Here is a 21,496-nt window from a genome sequence, read left to right on the forward strand (position 1 = left end):
CCTTTCGCCAAATAGCAGCAGTCACATACTAAGCACTTGAAGGGAAAAACTGTGATATGCAAGCATTTCATTAGTAGCTTCCATCGGAAAAAAATGTGTATCATTATATCATTAGTAGCTTCTGCAAAAAAGGTGCATATCATTAGCATTGCATTAGTAGCTTCCGCCAAATATCATGCATGCTAGCTATCATTAGTAGCTTCCGCCAAATGCAATGCTAGTTAGTAGCTTCTGCCAAATGCTAATAGCCATTCGTCAAACGCCTATCACCTTTCGCCAAACAGAAAATATAGCAGCGGACTTTCGCCATACCTAGTGGCTTTTGATTGGTCAGGTAGATGTTCTGACTCCTGCAAAGCCCTCGGGTTCAGATGCATCAACGGACATTTGAGGGTTAGAATCGGATGGCAAAAAATGTCTGGACTCCCGCAAAGAACATATATGGGCGATTTGAGGGTTCGCGTTGGAGATGCCGTTAGTCATGTGATCAAACCACGATCAATAGACCATACTCTCAAAATTACTAACTATGACCATTGAGATATGGAAAAGAGAAAATACTACTGGCCTACTGGCCTATATTGCTTGACTGAAGTTTTCTCAAAAATAGATTGCTCGAACACAAAATACTATCTGTTCTTAAATATAGATGTTTTCGTAGTTTCATTTGAACTAAAAGACCTTATATTTAGGAACAAATGCATAGTATTATCTCTATTCTAAAAAGGTTGTTTTAGATTTATCTGGAGGTATCTAGACATAGAATATAAGATTCGCCGGTTTCTCTTAAATGCTCTCCAGCCTGTATTTTTCTGATTCCCGTTGAAGATTATTCACTTGATTGAATAGGATGGTCAAATAGGACGGAGCCATTGATACGACGAGAGTTGGTCCATCGATCGAACTGTTCCTTCCCTGTGAGGTTCCTGCACTAACCTAACCCAATCAAGCAGCCACTATCCCGTTTATTTATCGGCAGAAGGAGACAAACTGCTAGGCTAGCTGTCTGTCTGCGCGAGCTGCTTTCCCCCGCAGAAAAACGTCCACATGCATGCATGGATGCACGATCTTGTTTAATTACATTTGCGAAATCTGACTACATCGTACTGTTAGATCCAACTAAGATATTCCAACTTGAGAGGAATCTCTCTTTTTTCATTCAAACGAACCTGAGAGAGGAATCTCAATGTTAGGACAAGATGGGACATCAGCTTGTGGGCATTTCTATTTCGGTTTACACCCCGGAAAATAAAATATTATCAAAGTAATGGAAATATTTCTACTTGTTTGAGAAATAAAAATAGGTACTGTCCTTACTTAAGCCGACGAAAACCTACTTTGTAATAAGTTGATTTGGTCAAACAGTTGGATTAACATCGAACGGGTGTTAGGTATGGTCTTTTCCTTCTCCACCACTAATTCTAGATTTGGCCTTCTTGAGGACGTCGTGGTCAGCCGCATCACCTTCATCTTGGCCTCAGAGCTCCGCTCACACCTTCCCTTCTTCTCCCCAAAACCGATTGTCATAAATTCGGATTACATGCAACTTAGCAACAGAAAACATGCAAAAATATATTATGAAATTTCATATTTTATGAAAAAATGGACAGGGTTGATACGTACTTTTGAAATATAGATCGGTCTATGGAATTGATTTCCGCAAGATTCATACAATTAATGGATCCAACCAAACAATTAGCCATTATTTTGTCCACCCCAAAGTGTAAAGAGCAACTTTAGCAGAGAGGGCATATGGCCCCGATCAGCATAATAATCATCGATATCATGATTTTGGCTGAAAAGGCCGCTCTAGCAGAGTCGCCATATGAACTTGGATCACCATAATTTATGGAGGCCGCTCTGAGTCTAGCCTACAGCCTCCACATTTGGAGGTTGTGGGGCTCTGGATTGGAGGGTGCTCCATTCGCAAGACGCTTGTGCGGGAGGGGAAGTTTCTCCTTCCTTTGGAGTCCCAAGCGCAGCCCATCTCCTCTCGCATGCCAATTGCCTGCGTCCATTCCTGGCAACCTCCACTACCCCCCCCCCCCCCCCCCCCCCCCCGCGTGCGCTGCCGCCGCTCTCGGAGGACGAGCGGGATCACCATGAAGCGTCATTCAAAATTGTAGTAAGCATCATGTGGTGCATCCAATGAAATATTTGGTTGATCCACCTTATGCTTAATATATTTAAAAATAATATGAAATCAAGTTTGAAGCTTCAAGTATGTTCTTGTGCGCGTTATGGCGGATTAAGCTTCTGAACTATAGCTCAATGATGCAAGAAATTTTTGGTGACTCAATTACGATGATTCTGAGTTTCCGCATCGCCTCGACAAATCTCCATATAATTATGAAGCGCGTTATTTCATATGGTGGATGGTGACTCTGCCAGAATTGCTCCCAGGCTCACTTTGATTTAGGCGTTGTTCGAATTTGAGCAACACAATTTACAACACAGAGCTAGCTGTGAAAAGAGAAGAAGAAAAAGATTTACTATGTGTCAGTAAGCTAGGCAGCCGAAATATATTACAGAAAGTCCTCGCCATGTTGCACCCAAAAAAAAGGCAAGTCTTCGCCTCGGAAGCGGCGCTAGGTCGACATTACCGCATGTGCACGTACTTACTACTAGCATTTTCTTTTGTGTGCCACAGGACTCGATCAGAGTCAGAGAGATGCCTGGCCGCCTATATAAACGCGTTCGCGTAGGCCAGGACGCACATCGTACGGTACGGGCACGGGTACGGCTCGGGAAAGCAACAGGAGAGTTCAGCTAAGCAGCGGGGGGTACACCTTCACCGGCGGCGAGAAGATGGCCGGCGGTGGGGCGAAGGTGGCGTCGCACGGCGCGTTCCAGGGGGAGAACCCCCTGGACTACGCGCTGCCGCTCATCATCCTGCAGATCTGCCTCGTCATCGTCGTCACCAGAGGCCTCGCCTACCTCCTCCGCCCGCTCCGCCAGCCCCGGGTCATCGCCGAGATCATCGTACGTGATTTATCCTAGCATGCAAACCCCAAAGGCCTCGTGCATCGCCTCCATGAGTCCGTATGCGTCACATATTTCTGAAATTTTTTCATATTCTCTCCGTAAACTAATATAAAGAGCGTTTAAATTACTATTTTAGTGATCTAAATGCTCTTATATTAGTTCATAGAGGGAATATTTTGTATATGTTGATCTTTTCCTTTTCAAAAAATTAGTTCGGGGAAATGGCAAATGCATGCGAGTTTGTCTAAGGACGTGCATCATGCATGACTGATCCTAGGAAAGATATCTTGCTCATATCTTTTTTTTGCGCGTGTTTGTCATTCTTACGACGTTTGAAAATGGTGTTTTGGTGTGGGTGCGGGTGCTTGGATAGAAAAAGAAGGCGGGACAGAAGGTTGATGGGTGCGGGTGCGGTGCAGGGTCGTCGCCACCGCATAAGAGGGTGGGTGGTTAGAGGGTGGGCGCCGAAGGATGGACTGACGCAGGAGGCGGCTTGGGGGGATGAGGTGTGCGTGGCAGCACTGCCGGTCACGGATGGTAAGGAACGATAGTTCAGTCGTCAGCGGAGATCCGGTTGGTATCGAAGGACGGGTGGAAGGAAGAAGAAGCTTTCGGGCAAAAATCGACCAAGGCTCCAAACTCTTGGACAACTTACAATAGTTGTCCCTACGCATTCTAATGTTGAGATTTGTAATTTCATCTCAAAAGAAAAAGTTGGGATTTGTGCAAATACAAAAGTGATAAGAAGATTTTGAATGTACTTGGTACAATTATTTCTTGATCGATTGAGATCTCTTGGATCATATGTATGGGGTGGAAAAGTGAAAATGAATTTTCTTACTAGAATCTCACCGTAATCAAGTTGAATATTTGTGTATACAATTTTAGGTTTTACTGTAGTTGTTTTTGTCAAGCAATTGAATCTCTGACCCTCTTTTCAGGCTGGTCATAGTGGGAGTAACATAGGTAGTAACATAGATGCCACATAAGTAAAAATGATGATGTGGCAAGTAGTTAATGAGGAGAGAGGCAAATAGAGTAACATAATATGTTACCATCACATAGCGGTTTCCAATGCATAATGAGTCTACAAAGTAATAAATGAAGGCAACTATGTTACCACATCTATGACACTACCCACTATGAAGGTAGTAACATAGACTAGTAACATATGTATGTTACTAGTCTAAGTTACTCCCCACTATGACCAGCCTCATGGCGACACGTTGTTCCATTGACCAAGGATGGTTTGACTTGTGGACTGACAATGAATGCGTTCGGATGACGTGTGCAGGGCGGGATCCTGCTCGGCCCGTCGGCGCTTGGCCGGAGCACCACGTTCCTGGACGCCGTCTTCCCGGCGCGCAGCATGGTGGTGCTGGACACGCTGGCCAACCTGGGGCTCCTCTTCTTCCTCTTCCTCGTCGGCCTCGAGCTCGACCTCAACGCCATCCGCCGCACCGGCAAGAAGGCGCTGGCCATCTCCCTCTCCGGCATCGCCGTCCCTTTCGCCATCGGCATCGGCACCTCCTTCGCCTTCCGCGCCACCCTCCCCGGTCTCCAGGACTCGCCCAAGGCGCCCTTCCTGGTCTTCATGGGCGTCGCGCTCTCCATCACCGCCTTCCCGGTGCTCGCGCGCATCCTCACCGAGCTCAAGCTCCTCACCACCGACCTCGGACGCATGGCCATGTCGGCCGCCGCGGTCGACGACGTCACGGCCTGGATCCTGCTCGCGCTCGCCATCGCGCTTTCGGGGACCGGCTCACCCATCATCTCGCTCTGGGTGCTCCTCACCGCCGTCGGCTTCGTCGCCGCCGTGTTCGTGCTCCTCCGCCCGCTGCTCGCGTGGATGGCGCGGCGGTCCCCCGAAGGCGAGCCCGTCAAGGAGGTGTACATCGTCGCCACGCTCGCCCTCGTTCTCGCCGCCGGCTTCGTCACCGACGTCATCGGCATCCACGCTCTGTTCGGCGCGTTCATGGTCGGCATCGTCGTCCCCAAGGACGGGCCGTTCGCCGGAGTGCTCCTCGAGAAGGTAGAGGAGCTCATCTCCGGCCTCTTCCTCCCGCTTTACTTTGTCTCCAGTGGGCTCAAGACCAACGTGGCCACCATCCGGGGAGCCAAGTCGTGGGGCCTCCTCGTGCTCGTCATCCTCAACGCCTGCGTCGGCAAGATCGGCGGCGCCGTCGGCACGTGCCTCCTCGTCAAGATCCCATTCCGGGAGGCCATCACAATCGGTTTCCTCATGAACACCAAGGGGCTCGTCGAGCTCGTGGTGCTCAACATCGGCAGGGACCGCAAGGTGCTCAACGACGAGGCCTTCGCCATCATGGTGCTCATGGCCTTGTTTACAACTTTCATCACCACGCCGATTGTCATGGCCGTCTACAAGCCGGCGCGCCCGTCGGCGTCGCTCCCGTACAAGCGCCGCACCGTCGGTGGGGACGACGTGGACGGCGAGCTTCGTGTGCTCGCCTGCTTCCACGGCTACCGCAACATCCCTACGCTGCTCAACCTCGTCGAGCTCTCGCGGGGCACTCGCCGCCGCCTCGTCGTATACGCCATGCACCTCGTCGAGCTTTCCGAGCGGTCGTCGGCCATCTCCATGGTGCACCGAACGCGCCGCAACGCCTTGCCCTTCTTCAGCAACAACAGGTCGTCGTCGGAGACGACGACGGAGGTGGCGTTCGAGGCGTTCCAGCAGTTGAGCACCGTGAGGGTGCGGCCCATGACGGCCATCTCGGTCCTGGACACCATCCACCGGGACATCATCGACAGCGCCGCCTCCAAGCGCGCCGCCGTGGTCATCGTGCCGTACCACAAGACGCTCCAGGCCGACGGCTCCTTCCACTCGCTCGGCTCCGCCTACCACGCCGTCAACAAGCGCGTGCTCCGGGAGGCGCCGTGCTCCGTCGCCATCCTCGTCGACCGCGGCCTCGGCGGTCACTCCCAGGTTGCCGCCCAGAACGTGGCCTTCACGGTCTCCGTGCTCTTCTTCGGCGGGCCGGACGACCGGGAGGCGCTGGCCTACGCGACGCGCATGGCGGAGCACCCCGGCGTCGCCGTCACCATGTCACGTTTCCAGCCCAACCGTGCTTTTCCCGAGGACGGCGAGGACGTCGCCGACGAAGCGGCGGTGGAGGCGTTCAAGGCCAGGGTCGCCGCCGCGGTGCAGGACGGGTCCGTGCGGTTCGAGGAGCGGGAGGCGCGCACCAAGGAGGAGGTGCTGGAGACCATCGCCTCGCTGTCCAAGTGCAACGTGTTCGTGGTGGGGCGGATACCGCCGACGGCCCCTCTGGTGGAGAACGCCGACGAGCTGGGCCCAGTGGGGAGCTACCTCGCGTCGGCGGAGTTCAAGACGTCGGCGTCGGTGCTGGTCGTCAAGAGGTACGACCCGGCGACGAACCCCAAGAGCATGAGGTTCGACCCCAAGGCGAGGCCGCCGGTCGCGACCGACGTGGATGACGAGGAGATGGGCGGCGCCGGCGCCACGGTGGTGCCCGTGCCATGGTCGCCGTCGCCGAGCGAACTTGCCTGAGAGCCGATGGATCGAGAGCATCTCGATCGTCGATCGATCGCCGTACGGAGCCGGTACGTGTCTGAGACCGAAGGCACCTACACCAACATGTACAGAGAAGTGCTGCCGTTTCTTTCTGAATAAAGCTGCAGGTATGAGCTAGTAGTATACAGTATCACCTAGTACCTAGTAGTACGTTGCACAAAGCATACCTACAAATACATAGTATTACTAGCTAGTTTAGTGCTTCAAGTATTGCGAGTGTATATGTTTTCCATGTTTAGTTCCTCACAATTGTGCAAATGGAGAAATGTGTGACCAATTTAATTGCCATACTTGAACAACTTTTGCAATTTGTTTTTTTTTCCTCGTTGTTTTTCACATTCAAATATTTTTTTTCTTATACTCCCCCATTCCGAAATACTTGTCGTGGTTTTAGTTCACATTTTTTGAACTAAAACCACAAGAGTTCAAAAAAAATTGAACTAAAACCACGAGAAGTATTTTGAAACGCAGGGAATACATGATTATCACTCTTCTTTCTAAAAGATTGGAGGTTTATTGACTTTTTTGGAAAGATTGTAGAAGTTCTTGCAAATTGTGGACAATAAAAAAAAGGCATATAAAGACATCCAATTTTTCATGCAAAATATAATAATATACTAGTTTTTACATTCCCATATAAGAACGTCTAGGCGACTATCGGTTGGGGAATCGTCATGTATGATGCAAACATGCGTACAATCTTGCACTTCTACACGCAGATAATTTAGCTTTTTGTATACCAAATCACTACGAAGATAGGTTGTAGGTAGATAATGTGTGGAGTCCCTCTCCCTGCCCAATATATCAGTGCACTTATTGCTCCCGCTTGCTGTTAGAATAGCCAATTCTCCATCAATTATTTCGTTGTCTTCTGGTTTCAACTTACAAGTTCAAAGTCAGATCTAGTACTACTCAGACAAGTAAACAAACAAGCACAACTGATGGATGTATATATGTGCGTTTTTCTCATAATCTTTGCTAGAATTTTGTGGTTGAATGTTTGTTTTCTATTTTCCTTTTTCTTTTTTTTGAGAAAAAAATGTTTGTTTTTGTCTACTAAAGACTTCAAACACCAGGTATGTTCTCTAGTGGGCTACGAGTAGGACCGTCCCTCTAGTCATCCAACCAAACTTAAACATTTTTACAAGATCAATCTCCAAAAGTTCTAAAAAAACTAGCATTTAAAAAAAGATCATTTTCTATGCAGGGCAGATTTGATCAGATGTTTTCATGAATTTGCGCAAGTTCACATGTTTAAATGTAATGCACATGTACATAGGTTTTCAAACTATTTTAAATATTATGCATACAAACCTAATATCTAAACTCAAGCACCCATCCTTGCATCATGTGCATATGTTTTAACATTAGAAACCCGGCCCAAGGGAGTTTTTTTTTCTGTAAAGGACCACCCGTGCTAGTAAAATGGCAAAAAGGACCGTATATAAATGCAAATGACAAAACTACCATGGCGGCAGGCCCGAGACAAGCTTCTATGGTTTGGGGGCAGTACTCTTGGTCAAATTTGGAAAATGCAATGAAATCCATTATATTTGTGTGGGTTGAATGAATAGAGTTTGTGCGGTTTTCTTGTGAGGGTTGAAAACCAACGGTTCGGCCCGTTTAAAATCCAAAGAACCGCGCACACACACAAAATATCCCAAGAACCGCTGACTAGGGTATACGACTCTATCTTATCCAGCACACAGGAATGAAATAAGGGAGCAGGTAGTGAGACATCAATTCTTTTGTGTCCGTGATTCTTGTGCTAGTATTGCATCAGTCGGCAATGGATGAACCAAAGACTTCTTCATGCATGTATATCCTCATCTATTTTTCTTTTGTACGCCCTTGATTCCTCGGAGTCCAACTGTGGTACTGCCATTACATCAGTCGGCCACGGAACGGATGACTTTTCCAGGCATGCATGCATATCATGTTTTCCCTCCAACCACAGTGCAACAGCTGAACCCCGTGGTACTAATATATCATCAGTGATGTCAACAAGTTTACGCGAAGGGAAGAATGTCAACTCTCTGCCGTGATGGATGCATTATTGGCCTAAAATAATCTCGACCAGGCAGAGATCCTGTTCATGATTCTGTTCTGTTCACCTGTTGGCACAATTGGGGCCATTTAAATTGTGACTATCTTTGCCATATATTGCCACATGATTTTTGGTCATACTTACCACACTTGCCTTACTTGAGTTGCTCAATTTGTGAGGCTGTTTGTTTTCTAGCCATATTTTGCCACACTTTGCCACACCTCACCTTAGAGCATCTCCAACAGCTACCCAACACGCCGCGCGCTAAAAACAACTTTGTTGCGCGGCCATCGCCTGGTTTGGCGCGGCGGGCAGCGCTGACTCCAACAGCCGCGCTAAAATGCAGCGTGCGCGACTCGCCGGCGCGACGCCACCCGCCGCCGAGGTCATCCGCGTCAAGGCCGATGCTCAGAGGAGCTCCGGCGGAGGCGAGGCCAACGCTCCCCGTGCTAGGGTTTGCGCCGCCGGCGGCGGTGGAGGGTTCGCGGCTGTAGGAAGGGATGACGGGGGTGCCGGCGCGTGCGTCCATCGGATCAATTCGCCGCCACCGGTGCGTGCGGGGTGAAGGTGGCGCGGTGGAGAGAGTGCGGCGCAAGCGCTCATGTGTGCCGCGCGCGGAAGCGGACGCCCCAAATACACAGCGCGCGATGGCGATCCAGACCGCGCGCCCAACACTATATGCCGCGCCCGCTGGAGACCCTCTACCAATTGCGCGCGCTAAAAAGAGGAAATTTGCGGCACGACGCTTGTTTAGCGCGGCTGTTGAAGATGCTCTTAGGTAAGTTTGACGAAGTTAGATGTGTGTTTGGTTCTAACCATATCTAAGGCAAGAATTTTTTTTATGAACAGTGAACCCCACATGTTATAGACACAAAAAGTATGGCAAGATTCCTTTAGGCAATCCAAAGTGTGGCTAATAATTTAAGCAAATCAAGTTAGGCAAATGTGACAAAAATAATGTGGCAATATATGGCAACCATAGTCACAATCCAAACAGCCCCTGTTAGCCATACTCTGGCTTGCCTAAGGAAATCTTGTCATACTTTTTGTGTCTATGACATGTGGGGTTCACTTTTTAACTTAGATGTGGCTAGAACCAAACACCTACCTAATATGGTTAAACTTGCCTAAGGTGAGGTATGGCAAAGTGTGGCAAGGAACCAAACAGCCCGTATACATGGGTGACTACAACTTTTTGAATGATGGGTAAGATCATCTACAGCTGGGCGCCTTAAATCTGTCTACGGTCACAAAAAATCGACCAAGCCGGGCACCTCGAACCGTCCTCAAACTCCAGGCTGATCAGCGCCCTTCATATGTAGCCAAAATATGGGACGAATATGAGGCGGCCCAGGCACGCCCAGACGTGTCCATCTGACAAGCCCGGCCCATCACCAACCCCATGTATGTCCAACAAAAAACCAATCGGGCTCATCGCCCAAACCCTAGCTCACTCACACTCTGCTCTCTTGCTTCCTCCTCTCCTCTCTCGTTCCGTCTTCTCCTCTCCCATCGATTTTGATCGAATCCGACACAATGTCAAGCTCCGACAGCCGCTCCGACTCCGAGTTGGATCCCGACTTTGAGCTGGCCCTCCGCGTCGCCTTCAAGCGCTCCAAGATGGAGACCGGGAGCAGCTCCGGATTGCAGCATCGCCGCAGACGCAGCTCCCCCGCCGACACCGCGCGGACACCGACGCTGGCCCCTTCCCGACCCGTGCATAGCTCCGACATGCCCGCGCAATCCGTGCCTCCACTACACCGACCGCTGCCCGCTCCGGCTACTGCTCCCTCACGTGGGCAACGGTGGGTGCTTGTGCCCGCCCCGCCGGCCTTGGCACGCACGCCGGAATCAGAGGCGCGCGCCGCTCGCCGCGAGAGGTAGCGGGAAAGGTAGAGGAAGGAGGCGGAGCAGTCCGCGCCCCGCCGCCGCGGGATGCAGGTGGAGCCCGACGAGGATGCGTGGCTTCTCGATTGGGTCTACCGCCGTTCGCTTACGACGGCGGAGATGGACGCACGGCGGCTCCGCTGGAAGAACACCAAGGCGCTCCGGATTGCAATTGAGCAGTTCGAGCGCGAGGCCGCGGCGGCGGCTCGGCTCGCGAAGCTCAAGCGGTAGCAGGACAGGTCCGTCCCGCGGTTGAAAGGCATCATCGTCCTCTCCGACACCTCCTCGTTCGACGACGACCGCCATGGCTCCTCGTCCGACGACTCGGACGATCCTTCACCAGTCGCCGACGCCTATAGCTGCGTCGGTGACAGGAAGGGCAAAGGGCCGACGAGGAAGTGTTGAAGCTCCGTCGTCTTCGTCTTTTATTTCAAATTTTTAGTAATATATTAAAGCTTGTCCGATGTTTATGTGAATTATGTGAATTTTGGCGATCTTTTGAACGTCCGTTGGTGATTGGAATGTGCATTTTTGTGTCTGGTTCTATGTTTGTTTGATGATTTACGTTCTATGTTGCATGCTTTGATATGGATATAGGGTACCGGATATGAGATACACGGATGTAGACGATAGGATTTGAGAAGTGTCTGGTCGGTGTCTGTGGAAGCAGTGACTCCGGATTTGCATGTTGAGGATGTAGATGCTCTGACAAGAGGTTTTTTTTTCTTTTGTTTTGGAGATGGATGGGGTCAGAAACGCGAAGGGGTGGGCCGATTCCTCATGCGCCGTGGGTAGCGTCGCCTACACACCCCTTGGATCGATGGCGAGGCGGGGTGGCTCACGTGGCGGCCCCCGTCGGGCATCTATATATAGCGGCTGCGGTTGCAACCCAGCCCAAACCGAACCAAACCGTCCGCATAGAGATCGGTGCCGTTGGGAGAACCCGCAGAAGTCGATCGAGCGGCACATTTAAACCCCCGCGCCCGGGTTGGTCGAGCGAGGCGGCGCGGAGAGAGTGGAGAGGAGGGAGGTGGTTGGCATCCATGGCGGGTCATGCGGCGGCGGGGGTGTGCGCGGCGCCGATGCAGGCGACGTCGCACGGCGCGTTCCAGGGCGACAACCCGCTGGACTACGCGCTGCCGCTGGCCATCCTGCAGATCTGCCTCGTCGTCGTCGTCACCCGGGGCCTCGCCTACCTCCTCCGCCCGCTCCGCCAGCCGCGCGTCATCGCCGAGATCATCGTAAGCACGTCCTCTCTACTCCCCTCCTTCTCATTCCGCCGTCTCCGTTAATCTAATTATTACCTGCGTGCACGCAATTGATTTCGCTCGCCGCCTCGCCGGCCGGTTCGATTGGACGTTGGTAGCGGTTAACAGCTCGCCGGGCGTGGTAGATAGCTAGCTAGGGTTTTAATTCGCCGGCTAGTTCGTTCCGCGTCGTCCACGCACGCGCGTGCGTGCATGCCCGGCCCCGTCCGCGCTTTTGCCGGGGACGACGACGACGGCACCGCACGCACGGGTCCTCCCAGAAGAATCCAAGCAGCCTGTCCGTAGTCCGTTCCGTTCCGCGTCCGCTGCCGAATTTTCTCCGGCCGCGGCGTGGAAGCGCGAGGGGGACGCGCGTCACACGTTCTGCTGGTAGTCGAGTTTGACTCGTTGATTAGAAAAATCGGGGGTAGGAGGATGGCCGGAGGAAGGCGGAAGAGACGACGGGACAGGCGAGTCCTTCCTTTGAGTCAGCGTTTCCGTCGCTCTCATGGCGTCGCTCGGCTCGATCCCCTTTCCTTGTTTCTAGCACGCGATGGAGACAGTCAGACTGGCCTCACTGTTGGATTTTGTGGGGGCACGTGGCTCCGAGCTACTTAATCAGGGATTTGGTGCCATATATCTAATTCTTTTTGCTAGCTACCAACTCTATAAGTATATTCGGGAAATTCGTTATAGGCACCCGAGACAGCATCTAGCAGCTCTGGGTTTCATCATGGAAACAAAATGGATTGCTACTAACTCTAGGTTAAGAAGGTCAGAATAAAAGTAGGCATATTCGGGGTTCGATGGACAGAAGAAACCCGTCACTTGAGAAAAAAAAAAAAAAAAAAAAGAAACCCGTCACTTGAGACAGCATCTAGCAGCTCTAGCTGTGTTTCATTATGAAGAAAGTTTAATTAAAATGGAAAATGGTGCTCAGATTAATTGGTGGGGAATTAATTAGATTGAGTTCCATCAACTAGTCCCTCCATCCGAAAACAAGTTTGGTTCTAAATACATCCATTTGAAAAACAAACTTGGGACAAGTTTTTCCGTAAAAAGAAAAAAACAGCAAGGAAGGAAATGAAACAGAACCCATGCTGATTTGGTATGTATGCATGTAGTGTAGCCAGCCAGCCGATGCTGATTCGGTATGTATGCATGTAGTGTAGCCAGCCAGCCGATGCTGATTCGGTATGTATACACTTTTTAATTACTCCCTCCGTTTAGGAATACTTGTCATCAAAATGAATAAAAAAAAGATATATCTAGATATATTTTAGTTCTAGATATATCTCTCTTTGTCCATTTTAATGACAAGTATTTTCAGATGGAGGGAGTACCATTTTTGGCATCGTCGCCGGAGTTAAGAGTACATGGGCAGATAGAGACCATGTGCTGTAAGACCGATTCAGTTCAGTGCTGTCTAAAATTAGCCATGAAGGTTAATTAATTAATTAATCCGATGTAGTGGGAGCATGCATTTGAGTTTCGCCGAATTGAAACGAAGAAAACCTAGGGGCAGTGCCATGCTGCTCACGTGGCCCGATCCCAACTCCCCCGGGGCATGCCGCCCTTCCTGATCGCTTGCCGACAGACAATAATTTACGGTGCAAATTTGTGCACAGCTGTCTAGAGATTAGAGTTATTCGCTAGCTTAGCAAGAAGAAAGGAGGTTACATGGTACGTATTATATTGATTCCTGAATCCGTAGACGGGACGTGAGACCATCTCCTGGGGCACCACCACTCCATGATCCGCGCCACGTCTGGAGGACACCCGAGGAAGATATCATCAGCATGTTTTTTTTTTAAGCCGAAACTATAGAACAATCGTTCTACGGTATTTTATATATTAAATAAAGTAAAGTATATTTACAAAAGGCTAAATAGCTAAATAGCCAACAGCAGGACATCAACCAACACCAGTTTTAGGAAACATAACTATCATGAGGAAATTAGAGATTATGCTCGACCCAACTGGTAATCAGCTCAGCTTTCTTCGTCTTTGCTCTCAGCCTAGTCATTTCCATGCCTTCTCGGAGATAATGTTGCCAGGACCCATAACTTATTGGCACCTTATTGAAGATTTTATCATTTCTGATCATCCAGATGCTCCAACAGCCCATAATCACCACTTCCATTGCAATATCTTTGGGCAGCTCTCTGAGAATGAAAAGAACTTCATCATAGGTTGATGTGCCTCTGTGTTTAGCAGGAGTAATTCCATACCAGCAGTAGCTAGCAAATTGGCAATCCCAAAAAAGATGAGTGCTGGTTTCAACAATAGAGTCTGCACAAAGGGCACAGTTGTAATCATCTAGATGCATACTTCTGCGCTGAATCATATTCCTGGTGCTCAGTCTGTCATGGAGCAAAAGCCAAAAGAAAATTTTGTGCCTGAGCCTACAAGATGTTTTCCAAACTTTCTGAAAGATCTCATGAGCATTGCTAGGGCCAGACATGGCTTTATAAATGGCCATAGCTGAGAATTTTGGATTATTGCCTGCCATGATCCAAGAATCTTTGATTGTTATGTCTGCCCTAGTTGTCAAGATGTGATCTCTGATCACAGCTTGGTTGCAGTTATGAGATATGAACTGTGATTCTCACCATGTACGTATGCGCTAGCAAAAACAGCCCATCCTCTTTGTTGCTGTCAGCAGCAAACAGCGCACAAGTTTCGACGGAAAGTGGCCTGCTGGTGCACGCGGTCGGCGTTGAAATGTGCTTTGCTGGTGACGACGTTGAGGTGTAGAGATCTCATTGTACCTGGCGATCCGCAAGTCAATGACCCGTGTGTCTGTTTCTGAGTTTGAATATAGCACTGCAATCAACTTGCTGACCTGCACGACCTCCCCACACCGCACGTTCTGTTGAGACTTCAGACACATGCGTATATATAGCCCCTCTTATTTTGGAATGAGTTCTTTTGGAATAAATAAAAGCATCGCCGGTTATTAGTTGTACACTTAGAATTGGTCAAATGAAAGAACATGGACATGATTGTGGCCATTGTTCACGGCCAGGTTATTTTTTTGAGGGCTAACGGCAGGTGCTCTGCCTTTTCATTATAGTTCAGGAATTTACAAGGGAAAAGTCTGAAGCCCTAAGGCAGACAAAAAGATAGAGATACAGCAGATTTACAAAGCTAAGGCCTCACATTGGCCATGTCCAAGTATGCTAAGTCAGACCTGGCTAAGCAAGCCACCATATCAGCAGTTGAAGACAGGTTTTGAAATATTCTTCGGTTTCGCTCATTCCAAATATTCCAAGCAAAGTATAGCGCAGCTGCTGCCTTTTTCTGCTGCCCATAGGCAAAACTTCTCCACCAGGTTGCGATGGAGGTGAACGGCAAGGTTGCTTGAAGTTGAATGTTAGGCAGCATGGTGGTGATCTTCTGCCACACTTCCTTTGCAAATGGGCATCCACAGATCAGATGAGCGGCAGTCTCAATTGTTTGGTCGCAGAGGGAGCAGGTGTCGTTGTGTTCACATCCTCTCGCGCGAAGACGATCAGCAGTTGGCAGTCTATTTTGAGATAGAAGCCAACCAAAGAATTTGATCTTTCCCTCCACCTTTGCTTTCCAAAGGGCATTCAACTCAGGCTTCGCAATGGTTCCGATGAATTGGGCATCATAAACAGTGGCAGCAATGTATGATTTGCTGTCGTTCCATTTCCATTCAATGTCATCCGGTTGATCCGAGAGGTTAACCCCTTGTATCCGGTGCCAAAGGTCAATGAAACTGATCAGATCCTCAATGGTGCTAAGTTGCTCGATTCCTTTCATCCAGCGGCCCCGATGGAGAGCAGCCGCCACCAGAGGCATTTTTCCGCCTTGCAAGCTTATGTAGGTTTGGGGCGATGTCCTTAGGTGCAGAACCATTTAGCCATGAGCTACTCCAGAATTTAGCACTTTGACCGTCACCAAGCTTGACAGTTGTGGAGGCATTGAACAGCTGCATGTCAGTGCTAGTGCATGAAATTTGCAGTCCAACCCAAGGCCTGTTGGGGTATTTCCAGGAGTACCAAGCCCACCTTAATCTCAAAGATCTGCTGTAGAAAGCTAGGTTTTTTATTCCGAGGCCCCCAAGCTTTTTGGGGGAGCATACTTGTTGCCAATTGACTGCACAGTGGCCTCCTTTGGCCTCTTCTTCTCCTTTCCAAAGAAAACTTCTTCGGAGCTTGTCAATCCTCTTTACAACCCACTTGGTTGGAGCAAACATTGTCAGATAGTACGTGGTGAAGGAGGTTAACACCGAGTTGATGAGAGCCAGCCGTCCCATCCTGTTAAGTAATTTCCCCTTCCATCCCGCAAGCTTTGCTGCCATTTTATCAATGAGCACTTGAAAATCCACCCTCCGAAGCTTGCGAATACTCAGAGGCATCCCAAGGTACTTGCACGGGAGGGAGCTGATTTCGCCCTCAAACTCAGCTAAAACCTCCTCAATTACATGGTCCTCACATGCAATTGGGTATGCTGCTGATTTGCTGAAATTTGTGCAGAGGCCGGAGATCTTGCCAAAGGCTGCAAGGATGGATTGAAGAGCAGCCACTTCAGCTCGGACAGGATTCATGAATAGGGCAGCATCGTCTGCGTAAAGACTGACTCTGACTGAGGCACTGTGATGATTGATTGGACTAAGAATATGTTCCTCAGTAGCTTTGTCAAGGATTCGTTGTAGGGGGTCAATGGCCAGCAGGAAGAGCAACGGCGCTAGCGGGTCACCCTGTCTCAGACCTTGGCGGTGGAGAAAAAGAGCCCCAGGTACACCATTTAGGATGATCCGCGAAGAGGTAGAGGCGAGCGAGATAGCAATCACGGCCAGGTTATAACTTATAACTTGCTTCTGTTGCTTGCCTTGCTTAACTAACACTACCAGTAGTCAAAGACACGGTGCTAAAGTAAACTAAGGGCATCTACCTGCTGTAAGCCTGTAAGAAATGTGGAACAAGCAAGGTGATTTGTTTAAGTGCATTATTGTTGCTAGAAAGATATGCCTGCTGGCTAGTATTACCTAGCTAGCTGTCATTGACTTGCAGCCGGACCTTGCTTAAGCAAGAGAAAGTACTGCCAAATGCCAACTAGATTTACTTACAAGCTTACTCCTCATCATGGTAGTAACTTGTAAGAGCTTTCATATGGACACCCAAAAGTAAATTTTGTATCCTTTGCCGGGATTCTCAAACACCTTAATAATTTTTTCTTGGTTGCTTCGATTAGAATATGTTATCGTTCAACCGACCTTCTAGCAAAAATGCTTGACAAAGTGACAACTACCTCTTCGGTCTCTAACACGGCATGGACTTACAGAGATTGGAGGACCCCTATGGCTATGGGCAGTTTTCAGTTTTGTCATCGGTTTGACAGGGTGACAAAATGACCTCACTTTTAGCTTTTTCAGAGTTGACATCGGGTTCGCAGGATAGGATGACCCGCTATGAACAGTTTCACACCATTGTTAATTTTCCTTTCTTACCAGTGCAATTGCAATCTTTACTGCATCTCTGAATCATGCGTCTCGATTTCTTTATCTGAATCCAATAAGTGGGTAGTAGACCGCACACTGCTTGCCTTGCTTAGCTACTACTCCCTCTCCGTTCCAAAATAACTGTCGTGGTTTTAATTCAAGCTTAAATTTTTGAACTAAAACCACGACACATATTTTGGAATGGAGGGAGTAGTAGTCAAAGACACCAGCAGTGAGAAATGTGGAACAAGCAAGGTGATTTGTTAAATGCATTATTGTTGGTAGAAAGATATGCTTGTTGGCTACCTAGCTGTCATTGACTCACATGACATTTGCTTAAGCAAGATATAATAGGGCGCATACTTGCCCCAAGTGCCAACTAGTAGCAGCAAACTTATTCATAAGCCATGTAGTAACTTGTAGCAGCCTCCTATGGACACGTACTAGTAATTTTGTAGCTTGAAAGCCGTTTTTATAATATGGGACGGGAGGGAGTAATTAAGTGGCCGACTTGCCAGAACTCTCTAACACCCAAATATGTCCAAGCGACCTTCTAGCAAACTGCTTGACAAAATGGTGAACCTTTTCAGTTTTGGCATCGGTTTTCACAGTCACTGCATATCACTCTGCTCATCAAATCACAAATATGAAAAATAAAACTGATTATCCCTTGATTGACAATTGAACATACACACGCATACATATTACTCTGATTTTTCTTTTTGAGCTGGCACAATTGAATATCCTTTGATTGACAATTGAATATAGAATTTTTGAGCTAGCACAATTGAATATACATGCATGTCCCCTGCAAAAACAAAGAATATACATGCATGCAAAAAATTAAAATGGATGGAATGTTTGTTTTGGGCCTGCTTACTGAAATGGCATGCGTGCATGGTTGATGCAGGGTGGAGTCCTGCTGGGCCCGTCGGCGTTGGGCCGGAGCAGCAAGTTCTTGCACGCCGTCTTCCCGGCCAAGAGCCTGCCGGTGCTGGACACGCTGGCCAACCTCGGCTTGCTCTTCTTCCTGTTCCTCGTCGGCCTCGAGCTCGACATCGCCGCCATCCGCCGCACCGGCAAGAAGGCCCTCGCCATCGCGCTCGCTGGCATCTCCGTCCCGTTCGCGCTCGGCATCGGCACGTCGTTCGCCTTCCGCGCCACCATCGTCAAGGGCGCTCCACAGGCACCGTTCCTCGTCTTCATGGGTGTCGCGCTCTCCATCACCGCCTTCCCGGTGCTCGCTCGCATCCTGGCCGAGCTGAAGCTTCTCACCACCGACATCGGCCGCATGGCCATGTCCGCAGCGGCGGTCAATGACGTCGCCGCCTGGATCCTGTTGGCCCTCGCTGTTGCACTCTCTGGAGACGGCTCGCCGATCATCTCGCTCTGGGTGCTCCTCACAGCTACCGGCTTTGTCATCGCCGTTTGCGTTCTCCTCCGGCCGTTGTTGGCGTGGATGGCGCACCGGTCTCCCGAGGGTGAGCCGGTCAAGGAGGTGTACATTTGTGCCACCCTCGCCATCGTCCTCGCTGCCGGCTTCGTCACCGATGTCATCGGCATCCACGCGCTGTTCGGGGCGTTCATGGTCGGCATCGTCGTCCCCAAGGACGGGCCGTTTGCCGGCGTGCTCATCGAGAAGGTTGAGGACCTCATCTCGGGGCTCTTCCTCCCGCTCTACTTCGTCTCCAGTGGCCTCAAGACGGACGTGGCCACTATCCGGGGAGCCAAGTCGTGGGGCCTATTAGTGCTCGTCATCCTCAACGCCTGCCTCGGCAAGATCGGCGGCACTGTGCTCGCGTCACTGATCGTCAAGATCCCCGTCAGGGAGGCGGTCGCGCTGGGGTTCCTGATGAACACCAAGGGGCTCGTGGAGCTCATCGTCCTCAACATCGGCAGGGACCGCAAGGTGCTCAACGACGAGTCCTTCGCCATCATGGTGCTCATGGCCCTATTCACCACCTTCATCACGACGCCGATCGTCATGGCCATCTACAAGCCCGCGCGGCCATCGGCGCCGTACAAGCGCCGCACCGTGGAGGGCGGCGCACCGGCGGACGCGGACAGCGAGCTGCGCGTGCTCGCCTGCTTCCACAGCAACCGCAACATCCCGACGCTGCTCAACCTCGTGGAGTCGACCCGGGGCACGGGGCGGCACCGCCTCGCCATGTACGCCATGCACCTGGTGGAGCTCTCGGAGCGGTCGTCGGCCATCTCCATGGTGCACCGCACGCGCCGCAACGCCATGCCCTTCTTCAACAGCGGGGACAAGACGGAGCAGATGGTGGTGGCCTTCGAGGCGTTCCAGCAGCTGAGTGCCGTGAGGGTGAAGCCCATGACGGCCATCTCGGACCTCGAGACCATCCACCGGGACGTCATCGACAGCGCCGCTGAGAAGCGGGCGGCCGTCGTCATCATGCCGTACCACAAGCTGCTCCAGCACGACGGCTCCTTCCACTCGCTCGGCTCCCAGTACCACGCCGTCAACAAGCGCGTGCTCCGGGGCGCGCCATGCTCCGTCGCCATCCTCGTCGACCGCGGGCTCGGCGGCCACTCCCAGGTCGCCGCCAAGAACGTGGAGTTCTCTGTGGCCATGCTCTTCTTCGGCGGGGCGGACGACCGTGAGGCGCTGGCGTACGCGACGCGCATGTCGGAGCACCCTGGCGTCGCTGTGACTGTGACACGCTTCCGGCCCAGCCGCCCATCGTCCGGCGACGCAGCCGACGAGGCGGCCATGGAGGCGTTCAAGGGCAAGGTCGAGGCCGTGAAGGACGGGTCGGCGATGTACGAGGACGTAGAGGCGTCGGCCAAGGAGGAGGTGCTCCAGGCGATCAACTCGCTGTCCAAGTCCAACATGTTCGTGGTGGGGAGGATGCCGCTGACGGAGCCGCTGGTGGAGAGGCCCGAGGAGCTGGGCCCCGTGGGGAGCTACCTGGCGTCGTCGGAGTTCAAGACATCGGCGTCCGTGCTGGTGATCAAGAGGTACGACCCGGCGACGAACCCGGCCAGCAAGAGGTTCGACCCCAAGGCGAGGCCGCCGGTGGCGACGGACGTGGAGGACGAGGAGATGGGCGGCGCCGGTGGCAGCGCGAGCGTGGTGCCCGTGCCGTGGACGCCGCAGAACGACCTCGCATGAGCTGATCGATGAGCTCCGGCCGGCTTCTTCGCCATCAGATGTGTGGTGCGTGTGGAGTCGCTACGCGATGAATTGTACATAGTGTGTTGTTGTGTAGTGCTGCAGCCTAGGGACACATGTTGCTGTTCGTCGAGCCTTCGCTCGGCTGTATCCACTGTTTCTGTTTCTATCTCTATCTCTACTACCTAAAAGAAACCTAACATTTCCTCTTCTGTCTTAAGATCGTCCTACTTCTCTCACGAGTAATGCTAAACGTACAAACGAGTTACAAGCTTTTATAAAGAGAGTTAATTTGATTGGTTAATAGATGACGAGGCGCCCCCACTTCCCTGAAAATCAGGGGGGAGGGGGCAAATTTATAATTGGTTAGTAGATGGAAAAAATCCTAGTCAGCGTGTAATTGCGTGTAACTTTTTGTATGTTTAGCATTATTGCTGCTCTCACCCCCACCCGACTGATTTGTCTCAGTTTTTCTTTTGCGGGTGCTGATCCATGTATGTTACTCCCTCCGTCTCATTTAATATAAGACGTCCTTATATTATGAAACGAAGGAAGTAATTAGCAACACCAGCGCATCCCTCTTTTTAAAGCTAACGAAGGAAACCGACCAGCCTTTCCTTGATTCGTGGCAAGAAGAGCAGCCTAATTACAGCGGCAGCACAGCACAGGGCCAAGGAGCATACACGGTGGCGAGTCGCCGCCGGAACTCTCTCTCTACCTACAGATTTGCACCAATCTCTCCACCTGAACCCTCTCTTTGATTTCATTGCCCTCCTACCAATCGCCATGAATTACCCATTTACTCGCATATTGCCAAGAATAGATTTGAGGATAGTGAAGTTGTATAGATTCACCATGCTTCATGCTTTCAAATTATTAATTTTCAGGTGACTGGTTGATAGATGATGGATTTCTATTACGAGAGGAGAGAAGAAACGAGTTGGAGAGAAGATTGATGGCTGCATGCAGCCAACCGGCTCTTTTGTCCCTGATCGATTATCCCCCAGCTCCCAACCAGGAGTGTGGGACGAGTAGATGCCGGCGACGACGTGCGCGTCATGGCAGGCGGGCGTGGACACGTGACGCTATTCAGGGACAAGCTTGCCAAGGAGATCGGCGCCGTGAAGTATGTCAAGCGGGGCTACAAGGTATATGTCGTGCGTTT

At 50.6% G+C, this 21,496-nt stretch overlaps 2 protein-coding genes across 2 annotated transcripts; both read left to right on the plus strand.

Annotated features, from left to right (window-relative positions):
* The first annotated feature begins 2,764 nt into the window (after positions 1-2,764).
* Positions 2,765-6,666, plus strand: LOC123106419 (cation/H(+) antiporter 19-like). The gene is made up of 2 exons (XM_044528592.1): positions 2,765-2,982; positions 4,280-6,666. Exons 1-2 carry the CDS (start codon positions 2,809-2,811, stop codon positions 6,518-6,520), a joined length of 2,415 nt encoding a protein of 804 aa, XP_044384527.1. The 5' UTR covers positions 2,765-2,808; the 3' UTR covers positions 6,521-6,666.
* Positions 6,667-11,390: 4,724 nt separating this feature from the next.
* Positions 11,391-20,543, plus strand: LOC123102114 (cation/H(+) antiporter 19). The gene is made up of 2 exons (XM_044523395.1): positions 11,391-11,719; positions 18,106-20,543. The coding sequence occupies exons 1-2, from the start codon at positions 11,522-11,524 to the stop codon at positions 20,329-20,331; spliced, it is 2,424 nt and encodes an 807-aa protein (XP_044379330.1). The 5' UTR covers positions 11,391-11,521; the 3' UTR covers positions 20,332-20,543.
* Positions 20,544-21,496: the final 953 nt, after the last annotated feature.

This window comes from Triticum aestivum, chromosome 5A, assembly GCF_018294505.1.
Source record: "Triticum aestivum cultivar Chinese Spring chromosome 5A, IWGSC CS RefSeq v2.1, whole genome shotgun sequence".
Classification (NCBI taxonomy): domain Eukaryota; kingdom Viridiplantae; phylum Streptophyta; class Magnoliopsida; order Poales; family Poaceae; genus Triticum; species Triticum aestivum.